The 17,065-nt window shown below is 56.2% G+C and overlaps 3 protein-coding genes across 3 annotated transcripts; 1 reads left to right on the forward strand and 2 right to left on the reverse strand.

Annotated features, from left to right (window-relative positions):
- Positions 1-76: 76 nt before the first annotated feature.
- EsH8_V_000759 (kinase-like domain-containing protein) lies at positions 77-1,708 on the forward strand (the record flags this gene model as incomplete). The annotated part of the gene is made up of 5 exons (XM_083273275.1): positions 77-205; positions 307-376; positions 433-581; positions 638-1,646; positions 1,704-1,708. The coding sequence occupies 5 exons, from the start codon at positions 77-79 to the stop codon at positions 1,706-1,708; spliced, it is 1,362 nt and encodes a 453-aa protein (XP_083125990.1).
- Positions 1,709-4,442: 2,734 nt separating this feature from the next.
- EsH8_V_000760 (uncharacterized protein) lies at positions 4,443-6,922 on the reverse strand (the record flags this gene model as incomplete). Its single annotated transcript, XM_083273276.1, has 3 exons — positions 4,443-4,508; positions 4,568-4,946; positions 5,049-6,922. The coding sequence occupies 3 exons, from the start codon at positions 6,920-6,922 to the stop codon at positions 4,443-4,445; spliced, it is 2,319 nt and encodes a 772-aa protein (XP_083125991.1).
- Positions 6,923-8,442: 1,520 nt separating this feature from the next.
- Positions 8,443-10,547, reverse strand: EsH8_V_000761 (uncharacterized protein; the record flags this gene model as incomplete). The annotated part of the gene is made up of 3 exons (XM_083273277.1): positions 8,443-8,508; positions 8,563-9,752; positions 9,803-10,547. The coding sequence occupies 3 exons, from the start codon at positions 10,545-10,547 to the stop codon at positions 8,443-8,445; spliced, it is 2,001 nt and encodes a 666-aa protein (XP_083125992.1).
- Positions 10,548-17,065: the final 6,518 nt, after the last annotated feature.

Consider the following 17,065-nt stretch of genomic DNA (forward strand, 5'->3'; position numbering starts at 1 on the left):
ACACCGATTGAACGAGCTCCTTCCGTCGCCTTTGGCTCGACTCCACGGTCCGTAAGAGGACCAAGCCACCCACACAATGGCTTCCTCGTCGAGCAATGTCGTCGGCGTGCACTATCGCGTGGGAAAGAAGATCGGAGAGGGCTCCTTCGGCGTCATTTTCGAGGGCACCAACCTCCTGAATAACCAGCAGGTCGCCATCAAATTCGTACGTCGCCGACTTGCCTCACTCGGTCACCGCTTCGCTCATGGCGTCGCTGTGATCCTGTTTTCGCTCCAGCAAATGACTAACCATGTTCCTCTTCACAGGAGCCGCGCAAGAGTGATGCCCCTCAACTGCGAGATGAGTACCGGACGTACAAGATTCTCGTTGGGTGCCGTAGGTCGACCTCACGCCTGTTTCTCGCATCCATTACTGACGTTCCGTGTGTGAAGCTGGCATCCCCAATGTCTACTACTTTGGACAGGAGGGCCTGCACAACATCCTCGTGATCGATCTGCTCGGTCCTTCGTTGGAGGATCTGTTCGATCACTGCGGTAGAAGGTTCACAATCAAGACCGTCGTCATGGTTGCCAAGCAAATGGTACGTGTGCCCATTGGAAATGCCGTGCGGCAGCAGGCAACTAACTCGGAACGCAGCTGTCGAGGGTGCAAACCATCCACGAGAAGAACCTCATCTACCGTGACATCAAGCCCGACAACTTTCTTATTGGTAGGCCAGGCACCAAGGCCGCCAACGTCATTCACGTTGTCGATTTCGGCATGGCCAAGCAGTACCGTGATCCCAAGACGAAGCAACACATCCCTTACCGAGAGCGAAAGTCGCTGTCAGGTACCGCTCGATACATGAGTATCAACACCCATCTCGGCCGCGAACAATCCCGACGCGACGATCTCGAGGCCCTCGGCCACGTCTTCATGTACTTCCTGAGAGGCGGTCTCCCCTGGCAAGGCTTGAAGGCTGCTACCAACAAGCAGAAGTACGAAAAGATCGGCGAGAAGAAGCAGACCACTCCCATCAAGGATCTCTGCGAGGGCTTCCCCGAGGAGTTCAACAAATACTTGACCTACGTGCGCAACCTCGGCTTCGAGGACACCCCGGACTACGATTACCTGCGCGAGCTGTTCACCCAGTCTCTGAAGAACACCGGCGAGGTCGAAGACGGCGAGTACGACTGGATGAAAATTTCCAAGGATTCGGGCAAGGGATGGGATGCTATGAAGGGCCACAACCCAGGATATCTCCACAACCCAAATGCTCGACCCGGCCCGTCCCAGATGGAACTGCACAGCGGCCATCGGGGCGGTGCTGCGAACCCCAACAGCCAGGCCAACAACCTTACAGTCGGCCGTTTAAACGCCGCGCAACCCCCGCCTCCTTCTCCGATCAAGCAGATGGCGAAGTCGAGAGGTCAACCAAACGCCCCCGGCGCCTTGAACGCGCAACGGGGCAGCGGAGTCGGGGGTCTTCGGGACATGGCCACCCCCACCGGCTCAACTCAGGCCCAGTTTCAGAACAGCAACCGCAACCTACCTCAGAATATCCCTCAGCAACCGCCGATGAACCAGCAGCAGGCCCAGCCTAATGGGCGACCTGCCGAGGCCCAACCAACGGGCTTCCAAAAGTTCATGAAGGTGCTTTGCTGCGGTATGTAGAAACCTAGCCCAGCTTTGTTTCGAGGCGAAACACTAACAACCCCCACAGGTTAGAAGCTTGGCTGCCACTCTTGTTCGTGTTGCACAAAGGACGTCTAAGACCGCTCCATTATTATATAAACGCCCACTAGACAAACACTAGCCAGATGCCGGATCGATGTTTGAGTAACCTTAGGCGGCCACACCTGGTTGACGACCCTCTTAACCCACCAACTCCCCTTTGTCCGCCACTCTTCATCTCTTCCGACTACACTTATCCATCCTCCGAGCTACACTTTTTTCCGCATGACGACAACGGAGTAGCACAGAGCACACTGGCTATTCCGGGATAATGACGAACACACACAAGCCTTTCTTTCCGGTTTTCTCTTCATCCGCGCTATGACGTTCTTTCTTTGGGACCGTTACGGGAGCATCATAAAATCACTGGCATGGAAATCTCACCTCGGGAATTGGGACCTTCTTCACTAAGAACTTTCTGTTTCTAAGGAGAGAAACAAAAAACATACAACTTGATAATGTACAGCGCAGCACGGCGCAAGGCGGTTGCGGGGGTTTCAGCATTGGGTCGGGTTCTGCGGCACGTTTTCGTTAAGTTGATAATAGGGCTGACCGTGTCGGCACAGCTTGATGTGGGCTGCGCTATTGAGGAGGTTAAAGGCGGCGAGTCCGAGTTGAGAGACGCTGAGAGGACAGTTGTGTGGAGGCTGATAGACAGAAGAAGAGGGATACAATGGACATGAAACTTTACACCACCACACCTGACGATGAAGTCCGTTGTTCCCCAACGCATGGTCGCCGCCTTCTCCCAATCTGCCGTGGCATACTTTTGCCGCAGAGCCTGACCCGGATGCCAATTACGACGTTCGGATTTTCATCATGACCTTTAGAGATTGATATAGTTTGTTAATAGATTGAGACAGTAATTTTAGCCCTTCTCATCGCGTTGGTTTGCTGTTGGCCACCCTTCACTTCGTCTCTCTGCTCTGCCATTCGGTTCTTTGCAGCTCTTTTTTTTTTTTTTTTTTTTGCCAGCCTTGGAAACTGCGATAGATGACTCTTGTCGGTCTCCGTGCGTAACACACAAGTAAGAGCACGGGTGCTCCTGTACGTTGTCCGTGGACTACACGCGAGCGAGACGAAGGTGATGATGATGTCTTGTGACTTTGAATTTTCTATGCAGAATAATAAAAATATCACCAAGAAACATTAGCGCGTGCTTGCTTGCTTGCACGGGAAGTCGCTCCGTTGCCCCTCGCCCGGCCTCTTCCTGTCCCCGAGTTTCATCTCCTTGCAAGCCGGGCTCCCCCCTCTAGATTGTCACGGTCCGTTTCTAAGGGGTTAATGCTGCTCATCCGTCTATGTGCATATTGCGCACTTATCTCGCCTCTCGGGCAACATGGATTTCCTTTTCTAGGATGCAAGCCAGATCGCAATTTCCATCGAAGAGCAGGGGGGGTTTGGTGCAAGGGCGAGTAGCGAATGCCAAACGCACCCCCTTCTCCTTAACCTCCCTTCTCAGTTCCGAGTTCCAAGACAAAAGCAGGTAGAGGTGAGCGGCGCCATGTTTGCGAGATAAGCGTCAAACTTTTCTCGGCATGGGCTTTTCTCGCCCTGCCATGCCGCGGGGTTTTTGTTATTATTAATATAACAAATGATATTTTTATTGTTATCTGGAGGGTTCGGGTTTTGAGGACGACTTTGATGAGGAAGAGCCCCGAAAACTTCGGCTAGGAAAATTGATCTGTCCCAAAGCTCAAAGGGCTAATACAACAAAGATTACGACGACGAAGGCCCAGGGATAAGTGGCTCCACCAGAGAAGGTTTACCTCGGCATGCGATACTCCCTACTAGAGCAAGCAGCAGGACCGCCTTGGATTGAAAAAGCGAGGTCTTCGGTGGCCGAAGGGACGATCTTCCATCCGGACGCCTTTCCAACCTGCTGGGCTCACCAGAGGTCTCCCCTGCCCCCCTTTTCGGGATCAACCATCGTCCCGCCAGATTCCGTAGTAAGTAAGGGGTGGCACCCGTCTACCTCGCAGCCCCTGAATGAACGAGAATGTGGTTGTGTAAGACTCCGCCGAGCACATCGCCGTGCAAGAGCTACGAGGACCAAACGTTCTCCATGTTACAAGAAGGACTTGTCTAATCAACAGGCTTGCCCACCCTCTCCGTACCGCCCTTCCTGCATTCTCATCCACGTCTTGACCTGGTGCATCGAGGCTTCAAATATGGAGATTTTGTTGTCCTCGCCCACGGGACGCTTGTCGCTCGTCGCGAGCGCCTCCCGGGGCACAGGCGCGCCCTCGTGCTCTTCCGGATCTGTCGTGTGCATGTTCACGGTGCAGGTTCCGAGAGCACTAGGGCGAGCGGGAGGGAATGGAACGAGGGACGCCTTAAATCATATGGCTTCGCATTTGCGAGAACTGCTGTACTCTTCCCACCCACCGACTATCCACCATGTAATGATAGCACGGATGTTTCCAGCAGCTCAAGGGACCAGTGTGTCGGCCATCTGGTGTTTGATAAAGGGGGGATCAGGTTAGCAGCATCCGTAGCGTCCCGTTGCCACGCCGTACTTTCAAACGGATCCCCTGGGTACACAGTCGAAAGCGGCCGCGTTAGAGCCCCGGGTGTTGGCAGAGAAAAACCCCATCCCACGCAGGTTCTCCGCCAGACCAATTTCCCATGCTCACACTTTTCGACTATCTTGCTCGATTTCGCGCAGGGTTTGGGCCTCAATCCAAACGCTCTTGCCAGCCTGTTGTCCTGCCGCGCCGCAGGCCCGTCACAACGAGCGGTTCGGCGCCGGCCCTCCGCTGAAGTCCGTCAACAGATACTGATCCAACAAGCTCTGCAAACCAGTCAGCTCCGCTCTTGACCAAACACCCAGCCGAGGCACGGAAGACTCACCCAGTCCAGGTTGGCGGGATCATTCAGCGCATTGTCCAGCGCCATGAAGTCGACAAACCCATCCCCCCAGCCCGGCCCGGCCCCCTGCGGCTGGCCGTACCCGCCTCCCATGTCACCGAGCCCGGCGTTCAAGGCAGATGCATCGAGAAACGCGGCTGGGTTCCCGTTGCTACCGCCGCCTGCACCCGCATCCGGAGCCACGCCCGCTAAACCGTTGGTCCGCAGGCTGGTCTTGCTACTCCTTTCGCTCGTAAGACGCTGTAGCATCGCCCGCAAAACCACCGACGCGTGCCTGGCATCCTTGGAACAGTCCGCCCGCTTCGACCAGATCTCGCTCGCCTTCTTCAGGGCGTTCATCTTCCTCTCGTAGTCCTCATCGCTACTCCCCGGTCAGTAAACATCGCAACAGTTTTAGTCACTGTGCGAGAAAGGGGGAAGATGGGGCAGTGAATATGAAGAGGGAGAGGAGAAAGATCCGTACCTCGTATCCGTAGACTCGTTCAAATCCAAACAAATCACCATGGCGGCGATCATGAAGTCATGCAGCGTCAGGCTGGAGAGCATGTACCGGTCCTCAAAGAGCCTCCCGCCCGGGCTCGCCTCCCCGTCGAACTCGGCGTGCAGGTCGAGGATCCTCAGCGCCGCGTTCCGGCAGATGTCCCGCGAGAGCGCGAAGCGCGGCTCGCTCTTGTCCCGGCTGAGGTAGGCGCGGTGGAGCACGCACAGCGCCTTGCTGTACATGAGCTCCAGCATCAGCCGCTGCATGACGGTGTGGTTCTGCTCCATGAAGCCCGTGGACCGGATGGGCCTCACGCGCAGGCATGCCGGCAGCTCGTCGCGCCACCCGTGCAGGGCGTCGTTGAGCGCGCACGTCTCGGCGTAGGAGGGCTGCGCGGGGCACAGGGCGTGGCGGATCACCCTCCGCAGTATCCGGCACAGCTTGGACTTCCAGCAGTAGTACAGCATCGGTGTCGGGTCCGTCGCCGACCGCGGGGGCGGCATCGTCGTCGTGTTCTCGTCAAAGTCGTCGTCGGCGTGGTTCTCCGGGCCCCGGGCGTCGTTGTTGTCCTCGTGGATGATGGCCGGCATGCCCAGCTGGAAGGACAGCAGCAGGTCAAAGGCCTCGCAGTAGAACCACGCCCGGCGCCGCATCTCGGCCTCGAACGGGGAGATGGGGGCGGAGAGGTGCTTCGGCTCGAGGTGGTAGCCCCTCCGCTGCGCGAGCCTCGTCGCGACGCCGAATATGTTCCACAATATCGGGTCCATGTCTTTACTCCCTATCACACGCGTGTATGCGCACAGCAGCGCTGCCTCGACGGAGTACGTCTTGGCCGCGAGGTAGTTCCCCTTGACCATGCACTGCACCGCGCGGCCGGCGTACGCCGAGGGCTCCCGGAGCTTGCAGCCGATGCCCATCGCCTCCGGGCTACCCTTGCCTCGGACGATTATCGTCGCCGTCGACACGATGGAGAAGAGGATGCTGATCCACAGGAAGCTCGTTCCCTCGGGGTTGGCCAGAAACGCCTCATACTCGCGCTGGAAGCGGCCAACGTGGATAAACGCAGCAGCAGTGAATCGGGCGTTGAAGTAGATGCTCAGCAACCTATCCAGGTCCTGGCGCGGGGGCAGGCTGGCCAGCACCTCCTGCAACGAGACCGTGACCACGGCGCCGAAGAGGAAATCCGGGCCCTGCGAGCACGCGCCGCCCTCGGGCGGCTCGGGAGGGACGCTTGGATCCGGCTCCAGGGCCGTCTGAATCTCGCGGATGTGGTGGAGAAGTGCGGTCCAGTGCGTTGGGCCGTAATAGGCGTCTCCGTCCTCGGCCGGGACCGGGGCCGGCGAGTCGTCACTCCCGGACCCCGAGTCGGTCGGCGTCGGTACGGTTTGGGCAGCGGTGGGTTTGGTGGGGGCGGCCGCCGGCCGTTGTTTGGAAGAGGATACGCTCTTCTGCACGAGCTCCTGGACCATGTCCTCCAGTTTCTGGAGGCGGAGTTGCACTTCTGGCCGCGGCTGCTGGCCGCCCCCAACCCCGACATGTCGAGGAGTTACATTCGAGGGAGCATCAGCATTGCCATTTGCATGGCTGATGGATTTCACGGCAGTAGCGCCAATACTACTACTACCAGCACCACCACCACTATTACTGCCGCTACTCTGGTCATGCCCAAACTTGCATTCATCCCCGTCGCCGCGCTTGGCGCACGCACCGCACGGCAGGGCGCGGTCACACCTCAGCTTGCGCGCACGGCAGGCGAGGCATGAGACGGGCTGGCGGTTGCGTTTGCTCACCCTGCGCTGCTGGTGGTACAGCGACTGGGCGCGGAAGACGGATGTGAACTGAGTGATGTCCGACATGACCGTTCAGTCACGTTGGCGGGTCGCCGGTGCGTGTGGGGAGGGGGCGGTCCGGCGACGTGGGTGTCTCGGCCGAATCTCCCAGTGGAGAGAGCCAGCGGGGGTGTGGCGCACAAGGAGAAGATAACTTCCGGCTTGGGATATGAGACGTCTCCGAGATGGTTTGTCGCATTGAGGGCCAGCGCTAGGACGGGTATTTTGGAAGGCAAACCCGGAGTCCACAAGAAAAAGATCGAGAGGAATAAACTCAATTGTGGCTAAGTCCGGGGCCGTGGCAGAAGGATGGGTTCGTTCCCATGACGTTTCGGTCAATGCTAGTCGGGGATAAACTGCAGCGGACTTAGCGCCTTCCTCTTTGGGACAGGAATTATGTCCGGGCCCTAACCCATCATCGAACGTCGTCGTCTCATTCCACCTTTTGACTTTTCCATCACAGGTGTCAAGCTCATGTCCCGAATACGGGGGGACCTAACTTTGCGGCTCTGCGTTCTTTTATTTACGTTTGGGACCTCCCCTGTCGGTCGCTTTGCCAGAAATTGGAGACTTTCAAACTTGATGGGTGGACGGGACAGGACGACGAACAGAACCCTGTCGCGGAACGCAGACGCCTCTCTCCACCCGAGAAACGTCCAAATGCCAGACCTTATGTCGACAGGCAGCTGTCGTCTGTGCAGAGCCGCACGACATGACTCGATTGACAAAGGAATGAAGCGCATACGAACGGACCCTACTCAAACTCAACCCCGATGATGTGCAACAAAAGGCAACTTGACGTTATCATCTAATGATGGGAGACTTCAGCTATACCAGCTTCACCTTGCAACGCAACTAACCCCAAAGTCCGCAAGGCTAAGCCGCCATGGCTCGAATCCCCATGCAGTGTCCCGTTGAATGACTATCCTCGAACAATATACAAAGGCACATCTTCAGCCAGGGATCCTTATTCACGCGTATCATGTAAAGCCAGGCCGTTCATATCATGCCCTCATCCAACTTCATTTTCACGTTCAGGCTACCTGCCGTATTCCGAGCTAGAGAACCCAACTGCCTCGCTCGGGTGAACCCAGGCACAACACATGTCTAGGAGACTGCATTGCAGTCATCCATTCTCCCCCCCTCTTCTTCTTTCTCCTCCTTCTCCTCCAGACCCACACAGACGCGACATCATGGATGAAACTCGTCCCACCCGTCCCGTCCCTAGCTGCCAGAGCTAACTCTTCTTCCACACGTCTTTTCCAGAAGCTAGCTGGGGCTGTCTTCCGCTGAGACAAGAAAATAACAAAACCGTTGTATTAGAAAACGCCAGGTTCTTTTTGAAGGTTCCCCCTTGCTCCATGCGCTTGGCTCGAAATCGTTAAAGCTCGAAGATAATAGGAGATGAAAAAGAAAAAAAGAAGAAGAAAATGAAAAACAAAAGAGGAAATAAGAAACACGCTTTTGTACAGGAAACGCAACTATATTATGAGCTGGGTATCATAGCAGCGAGGAAGAGAGACATAGAAGCAGACAGCTAAGCGCTATTACGAGGAAATACCGCGCAGAACGTGGGCGGGGTTGCCGACGACGATGGTGAAAGGAGGCACGTCCTGCAGAAGAGGTTAGACCAGGGTTTCAAGTTTCAGGCGCGCGTCTAAACATACCTTTGTAACAATAGCACCGGCGCCGACGGTGCTTCCCCGCCCAATGATCCTACCTGGGAGAATAATGGCTCCTCCGCCAATCCAGCAGTCCTCCCCAATGGTGATGGGCTTGCCCAGTTGCGGGCCCTTGCTACCCATGCGCCGCTTAGGGTCGAGAGGCAGAGTAGCCGTGTAGATGCTAACATTCGGCCCGATGTGGCAGTTGTCGCCAATCCTAACCTCGCACGTATCGATAATGGTGCAGCTACGGCCGATGACGACGTTCTGTCCGATCGAGATGTTGTAGCCGTAGTCGCAGGTGAAGGGCGCCTCAACTACTACGTTCTCGCCCACTCTTCCAACGTTAGTCACGGGTGACGCAACGGTTGGCGAAATTTGGATCGGGTCGCGCGGCTGCAGAATTTCGCGGAACAGGCGAGCTCGCTCGGTGGGCGAGACGCCGTTGTTGGGGTTTGTCGAGTTGTTGAACCGCCAGCATGCGGCGCTGCATCGTTCACGCTCCAAGACAAGCTCCTTATCGAATGGGTAGTAGTGCTTGCCAGCGAGCATTTCTTCCTTTTGCGTCCTAGGCCTGCTGGAGGAAAACTGGGTGTGCGATAGCGCTAACTGCGCCGCGACTTGAACATTACTCGTTGCTGGTGGTTGTGGGATGGGGCTGTTCGACCTCGTTGGGTGCAGGATGTTGATCTGAGGCAAAGTGTTGCCAGGGTGGGGCGTCTCGGGTTCCGGCCCCGTCCTGCTAAGATCGTGCAATGGGGGTACACGCTGGTATTCCTTTCGCTCCGAGAAAGGGGCATGGGGCGGTCCTTGAGCGCTAACAGGCGTGGGGAAGGCGTTCGCAGGGGTGTATGGAATGGCAGACAGCTTATGATCCGGACTTGTAACCGATGCGCTGGGAATCGTCGAGGCCGTCGGCCGGTCATCATCGGTCAGCAAAGGCCGGCCTTGAGGGGGATCTATCCGTAATGGCTGTCCACGATAGTGAGGCAGTGGCTCCCTCCTCTGTCCGATGGCAGGCTGGCTACCATAAGGAGTTTGCTGCGGCATGCCGTACGCGCCGGGCGGGACGTAGCTAGGGTCCTTGGATTCCAAAGGTATGGCTGCGGCCTTGCTGTCTGGCTTCTGCCACGCCGTATTGCGCTGAGGTGGGTATCCTGCGCAAACGAACCCCCCGCGGATGCAGTTGCTGCCTGTAAACGGGTTAGCGTCACGAAGAAAGAAAGAACGCGGACATTCGTACACTCGGGTTTCTGCTCATCGCACTTCTTCTTCCTCCTCCGGCACGTAAGACACCCCGTCTTGGTTCGGTTGCTGAAGTTGCGCTTCCTCTTCTTGGGGTCGGATTGAAGCATGGGATCGCGGGATCCGCCAGGCGTGTACGAGCCATATGCCATGGATCTGTCATCGCCGTCAGGGCTGGTGTTGTCGTAATCATTCTGTGCGTCCATTTGGTTGGCGCGTCGTAGTGCTTCTCCAATTTGCTCCTCGGATTGACCCTGAGTAGACGTGGCGGATGGCTGGTCGTAGTAACCCCTGTCTTCCCTGTCCCTTCCTTCCCGAGAATACCAAGACTCGCCCTGTTCGCGCGAGTCTTCACGTTCAGCGTACGGGCGATGGTCGCGTGAGGGCGTCCCATAGGGGTCGCGTGCCTCTGGCGGGTGAGATTGAGTTGCGGTGTCGGGCGACTTTTCTTGAGGCGCGGGCGCCTCTCTCCGTAGTTCTACCGAAGAGGACCGCTTTCTCTTATGAGAACCGTCAACATCAGGGTAATTGGCCGATTGATACGGCGACCTGTCCTGGCTTGGGCCGGTCCAGCTTTCCCTCTGGCTTGTGGAAGGCTCTGCGGTGGTGGTGGACTTGGGTTCGGGCAGGGTGGGTTGTCCATTAGTGCGCTCGTCTGACGAGGCCTTGTTTGTGTCGGAGGGCAGGTTGGGCGGTTCTGACGTTTTTGGTGAGCCCCCATTGAGGGCAGTAAAAGCTGACATGATGCAACGGAGCACTTGGAGGGCGATTTAGGCGCGCGTGAGTGATAGCTGGGCTATCGCTTTGGAGCCGTGATGCAGAGACGAAATAATAGCAGAAGCCGTCTTGATGGAATTGCTGTATAGAAGGCGACAGGCGGTTAAGGCAGCCAGCAGACAGCCGTCGCGTAGTGCGCTAAGAGTCGGCGGCGAGCTTCGGGAGAAGGGGAAGAAAAGTACCGCGATATGATGTTGGCTGGGTGGGTGGTTACGCAGCAGGGCGCGGCGCGTCAATCAATGCCACACTCAGCGATTCGGGCCGAGCGAGGTTTGGGGAATGTCCTCTGAACGAGCCACGGAGCCGCAGAAGAATCAATGAACCTAGCAACAGCTACAGTAGCGCTGGGCTGAGGATCCGAGGCGAACGAACGGCTTTTTGAGACAGGGAGGCGCCTCGACGTCTTCCGGGTTCACAGAGTTTGGGGGGGGGTTTCTTTGGGAGTCGGCTCGGATCGGTAAGAAATGGCCCTCAGGTCTGGCTCAGCCAAGTCGTTTCTTTTTCTTTGTCTTCGTGGGGGTGGGTAAGTTTTTTTCTTCCCTCCAGCTCCCCCTGGTCCCCTCTCGAGATCTGCACACAAAAAAGGAGCTATCAAGCGCAAATGATGACACTCTGCTGCTGATGTTGCTGCCGCTGGTGCTTCGGTACGCGGCGCGCGGAGCTTGCGGGAGCCTGAGCTTTGGACTTTTTTTTTTAGTGGGCGGGGGGGTGTGAGAGAATAATTGCTGGGCTGTGCGCGCGTGCGTCAGTAGGTACGTGCGACAAGGACAAGAGCGAGAAGCGGTGTCTAGTCCGCTCCGGGGGTGGAACAAGGGCAGAAATTGGTGAGAGAGATGCCGCTGAGACCTGAGGCTGTGCAGCCCTTGGTGTATGAATGTGTGTGAGAGAAATTGGATGGGAACAGGCGACCCAGTGTATCCGGCCTGGACGGATGCTCGGGGCCGTCAAGAGAGTTTCTGCGGTTTCCTCCCCCAGGGTAGTTGAAGATGAAAAGAAAGGCAGATGTGAGATGCGGTGGACACGTCAGAGATTCACTCACATTCTTCCCCTCACAAAATACCCCTATCGGGACTTTGTAAGTTTGACGTATTGAGAGACGTTGCTGCTGCGAGTTTCGATTCGACACGACGCTTATACTATAAGTGTGGCAGATGAGTCCAGGTCGATTATGCGCCTGCGTGATGTTTTGGCCTTGGGGCAGCGTTTGCGTCTAGCCAGGTTGACTCCGACGTCGACGTCGCGCGTAGTTAGGCAATGGCTCTGCCGATTGCTTGCGATTTGCTTGCCACAAAGAGAGGGTAGGCGGTAAGATGAGTTGTGGGATGTGCTGAGACGGAACCAGGCAGAGTAGTATTCGTGCTTGCGATTTGGTGCGTTGCCGGCGATGCAATGAATTAAAGAAATCAAACGGGAGATTGCGCTGGTCCCCTCTCTTCTTTGATGTCCGCGGCCGTCCTTTTCTCTTTTTTTTAAAAAAATTTAATGAAAAAAAAAAAGGCAGGCCTGCGTCTTGTTGCTCAGGACCGTCTCTCCTTCCACCGTCTTGGGGGGTTGTCCGAGTCGAGGGATGATGGCTGCTTTGTCTGGCGGCGCTTGAGCGGTTTTTGACGCGCGATTATGCTGCGCCTGTCGGGGGGTTCGAGCAATGAGGGGGTGGTTTTTCAGGCGACTTGATTGTAACGCGACCTGATTGCACCTTTCTTGCAAAGAACGGTGCAATGCGCTCTGTGCAAATCTCGGAATTCGACGTCCTCCTATTGTGCAGTTCGCACGCAGAAAATGTACGTGTGAAGACCTGCCTGACGAGTTAGGCTGTGAGAAGGCCCAAGTGAAAGATAGTTTTGGAAGTGTCGGATGTTGACGAGTGGGATGAGCGGAAGGGTGAGATGACAAGAAACTGTGAGTGTGACGGGGGGGGGGGGGGAGGGAAGGGAAGGGAATATGTTATTATCATGTGGTAGCGAACCTCAGGTGAAAGCGGTCGGGGTCAAGACTTGGTATCTAATCGCTTCAAGGTACTCTGCACGCTTAGAAGCGTCTGGCATCCGTGGCGGTAGGGAAAACCCAAGTCGTCAAAGTCGGCACTGGGTGTCGAGTGGTGTAAAGGCGAGCCAAGGGTCACTACTAGTGCGGGAACCAGCCAGCCTTTTTTTTTCCCTCTCTCTTTCTTCCCGTTACGCGCTCACTTGCTGGCTCAGCTCCAGGCGGAATGAAATGGTCGAAAAGGTATGCGTACGTACTAGAAGTGGCCGTGGGCGAGCAAATTGCAAGGGAACGAGAAATGCCTCCCGGGGTGACAGGGACGGGACGAGACGAGGGTCTCGGCGGGTGCCTCATGACTTTTGTAACCTATACGGATACCGTTTTCTTCCCTCTCGCACCTGTTCCGCCTCCCGCGACTTTCCACTCCGTGTGCTGCATCGCATCCGCACACAGATGGCCTCTGTGGTAGTGTCGGTAGGGATGATGCGAGAGGCATCCATATCGCCTGCCCTCTGGTCTCGTCTCTCCCAATACATCCTCTTCAACCACCCCCGTCCTCCATCGCTAAGCCCGGGAAACACTCGAACAATATTGGGGCGGCATGGCGCTTCCCACGGGTACCCGACCTCCACCAGGTACTTAGGCGATACCGCTGCCAGTAGCCACCTGCGTTTGTCGTCGCTTCGACAGCTAGGTCCCCCGGCGAGGCATGAACAGGGGGGGATGGCATGCAGAAAGGAGGGGGCGTGTTGGCAGCCCATTGGCGACCGAGGGAGGGGGGGTGAGCCAGGATCTCTGCAACCCGCGTCTGGTCGCTCCAGCTGTACAACCGTCTTGAACTGAACTAGACCGGTAGACCGACCTGGCCTAAGCTGGGGTGTGCCGCCGTGATTGTTCACATCGCCGACTCTCTTCTCCATACCTTTCCTCCATCTCCTTGCCCCGTCCCCCCGAGTTTTGTGTTTCCGTTAGACTTCTTGTCTTCTTGTCATCAGCTGGGTCTCTAGCCTCCAGTCGGCCCTTTGCCGTGAATCCACTCCGACATGACACAAGCGCCATTCTCCCAACTGACTTGCCATGTAGCCCACATAGGCTGGCACATACTCATCCCACACGGGCCTCACCGGCCATGCCTTCCATCTTCCGCGATGCGATGTTGAGCCAATGAGGCACATATGCGTCTTGTATAAGCATGCACGCACGCACATATCATGCTCATTAACATATCTGTTAAACGGCTGCCACGTGAAAGGGTGAAGGAGGGGGGGGGCTGCTTCATCACTCTCAATGGAGGGATCTGTCACACTCTCTCAACAGAGGGCTGGCTACCTATAGGCGGCGGCGCATGGCGTGGGCCCCCGCTCTGCCGCGGCCGTGAGCCGTCGTCATTTCCAACTTCTCCGGATTTGGGGGCAGCAAACAAGCGATTGCCCGCGACAAGAGCCGCCGGTTGCTTTTGCACCAAAAAAGCAAGGTCGTGCTCGCTCCTTGAGGAGCCAAGTCCCCTGATCTCGCCAGACTACTTCCGCCGTCCCTGTCACTTTCATAATTGGCCACCGCCGCCCCTGGCAAACCATCTGTCAGCACGTCGCCCCGGCTACCCCTCTCAATTCTCGTGCGACTGGAGAACCATCGTCTAACTAAGACACTCCAAACACCCTCGCGGTTCACCAACAAGGCCCGTCGCGCATCCGGAGACGCTGCCCACCTCCAGCGTTACACCGGTTTCCACTTGCCACTCTTACGAAGCTTGACCATCGCTGCAACCCTTTAGACCGCTGTTTGGCCGGGGTCCAATTGTTGGGTGTGCCGTACTTCTGAGAAATGGTAGCTAGGGTCTTCCACGTTTTCCAAGTCTGGCAGGAAACGGCTTTGACACGCTCAGAAAGGCGAAGAAAAGAAACACTGAAGCCTGAGTGGCTGGCTGCTTGCTCGGTCCACCTGAGCCAGATCGAGGATCCTAGCCGTAGCTGTAAAATACAGATGACCAACCTCGGTGCCGAAACAGCCCCAGTCGACCCTTTGGTCTTCACTCGCCCCCTGTCTGCATAAATAGCATCTGCCCACGCGGAAGTTTCTCTCGAATGGGACTCATCTTCGTCACGATATACGCCGATAGTATTGATTCGGACTCGAACGGTGGTACAGTGCATGTTTCGAGGTTTGAAAGGCTGCTATGGTTATCCGCGAACTAATTCTTCCTGGCCAAATATGCGCGGTCAAAGGTCTCATACGGAAAACGCCAACTAGTCTGGCCTCTGCTCGTGGCTGGTGTGAAGTGCTAACACTGGGCTTGGGCATTACCGGCGGATGCGGTTGATCAGTGGCACATGACAACCAATTAGACTGCCGGGACAGGAACCCCGTGGCATGCTATTTGACGCGATCAGTGGCATTTCTTTTGAAAAATCGCCCCCCCTCGCGTCTAATAGGACACCCCCGGAATCGCAGGTAAAGCCTCAACAGGACGCCATTGCCGGGTGTCGTCGTCAACAACTGGGCTTAGCCGGCTAGACCTCGTATTGTCGCCCCGTTTTATAATGTTTTGCAGCCGCCGACTGGACTAGCAAACGCGGCAGTGCACTCTGTCGAACAGGTTTCGGTCACTATTGGCGTGGGATAGTCCCATTTCCGGGTCGGTGTTGAGCCATGTCTCGGCCCTTGTCTTCATTCTTCAACGCAGGAAACCAGTCTCTCCAGCACTCGCAGCCGGGTTTGGTCAGATTTGATTCTTGGGCAAACCAAAAAGGCGACATGTTATCTCCATGGGTCCTTCCTAGCGTAGTATACGAGTGCGTAGAAAATAAATACGGCCGTGTCGTATTCTCTGGTTGCGCTCCAAGCGTTTGCCGCACATTTTGGCCGCGCATTTGTCCGGCCGCGGCAGCGCATGCGGTAGTCTTTTCTGGAGCCCTCTGCGAAGTTCAGATCTGCAAAGCCCATCAGATTGGATAATTGTAGGTAGAGGCGTGGCTGGCGTTGGCAAGAAATGTGTGGCACGACGTTGTTCGGCCATAGCAGTAGAAAGCAGTATTCAAACTGTCTACACGCCATAGTCTGACGGGGCAGGGATGAAACAAAAACGCTAATCTTCCGATGTAGATGGACCAGGATGCAGCCCACGGTGGGTATTTTTAGCACTTCTCAACCCTGGATGGAACTGAAAGTGCGACGACACTACCAGTGTACGTTGTTGGGCTTTATTACCCCAGCTTTGCCCGGGACCGATCCGCTCGTCTCATCTTGTTGTTGCGTAAAGGTAGGTAAAGGCAAGGTGTTGAAAGGTTAGGCATATATGTCATCGGCGCTGATGGCGGTCAAAGTGTTTCCTGTTACTTGCGCATCACTTTCTTCTGTCTGGCGTAGCGCTTGTCACAGGGCGGGTGTGTGAGAAGGAAGGAGAAGGCGCGAAGGTCTTGATGACTGGACCGTACTGTAACAAGGATTAACGTTACGGTGAGCCGAAGTCAGCAACCCTCCACGACGCTCTTCTCGCCCACCCGCTCCAGTGTCGCCCTCCGCTCGGGTGTCTTTACCGCCGCGACCCACACACACACACCTCTCGATGGCAGCTAAGCGGCATCACCAGTCTGATTGGCTCGCAACCATGTAGGACGCAGCCAACGAGATGGTCCAAAGGGCTCGAGGAAAAAGGGTTGAGGGCAGGGCCGTTCGATTCGATACATGTGCTGTGACGAGATGGAGCGAGCCTTTCTTGACGGAGCATGTTGCCCGACCTTCGGCAGTGTAGTATTCTTAGCAACATGGACTGGGCAGGCCCGATAGTTTTTGAATTATTGCTCAATGCGGGGGGGAATTCCCTATTGTCGAATTCTGTCAATATTCTTCTCGGGTGTGATCAATCTCTTCAACCCGTCGTCCAGAGGTGATGTGATGTAGGCCGCATTGGTCGTGGAGTCATGCGGCTATTGCGATTTTGCTGCACAGTTGCTGACTTTTTGTCACACCCTGACGCACGCGCGCACACCTCCTTCACCGTCTGTCGCGCAGAATGTAGATGATGTGTACTTCCTTTTTAGCATTGGAGAGGAATTATGCCAAGGGGGAGGCCAATGAGCAAGAAGCCCACCAATCTTGTCCTGCGAATGGAGGCCGTATCCGTGCCGTCCGTATCGGAGTTTGAGTCACACCAATGCCGCTCAACTCGTGTACTTATAATCGTAGGCGCCGTTTCAACTGCCCTTGTGAGATAATGCACTTCGAGACCCATCACAAATTAGATATGGTCGGCTCGGCGACTAGCGACGTCACGGATTGTGTCGCATTCAACCAGAAGTTGTGTCGGGGGCCTCCGGTCGATTGGTCGGAAACCTGAAGGCATGGCCTTGGTGGAGCTCAAAGAGTCCTTGCCATGGCTGAGTCGGTAATGAAAAAAAAAATCACAGCACGGATAGAGATTGCGAGAATGTCGTATCATGGGGTCTCGCGGACCGAGAAGCGCGAGGGGGGCGAAGGGCAGGCGTGTGAGCGTATGAGTCGA

Source organism: Colletotrichum jinshuiense, chromosome 5 (assembly GCF_051148585.1).
Source record: "Colletotrichum jinshuiense chromosome 5, complete sequence".
Lineage (NCBI taxonomy): Eukaryota > Fungi > Ascomycota > Sordariomycetes > Glomerellales > Glomerellaceae > Colletotrichum > Colletotrichum jinshuiense.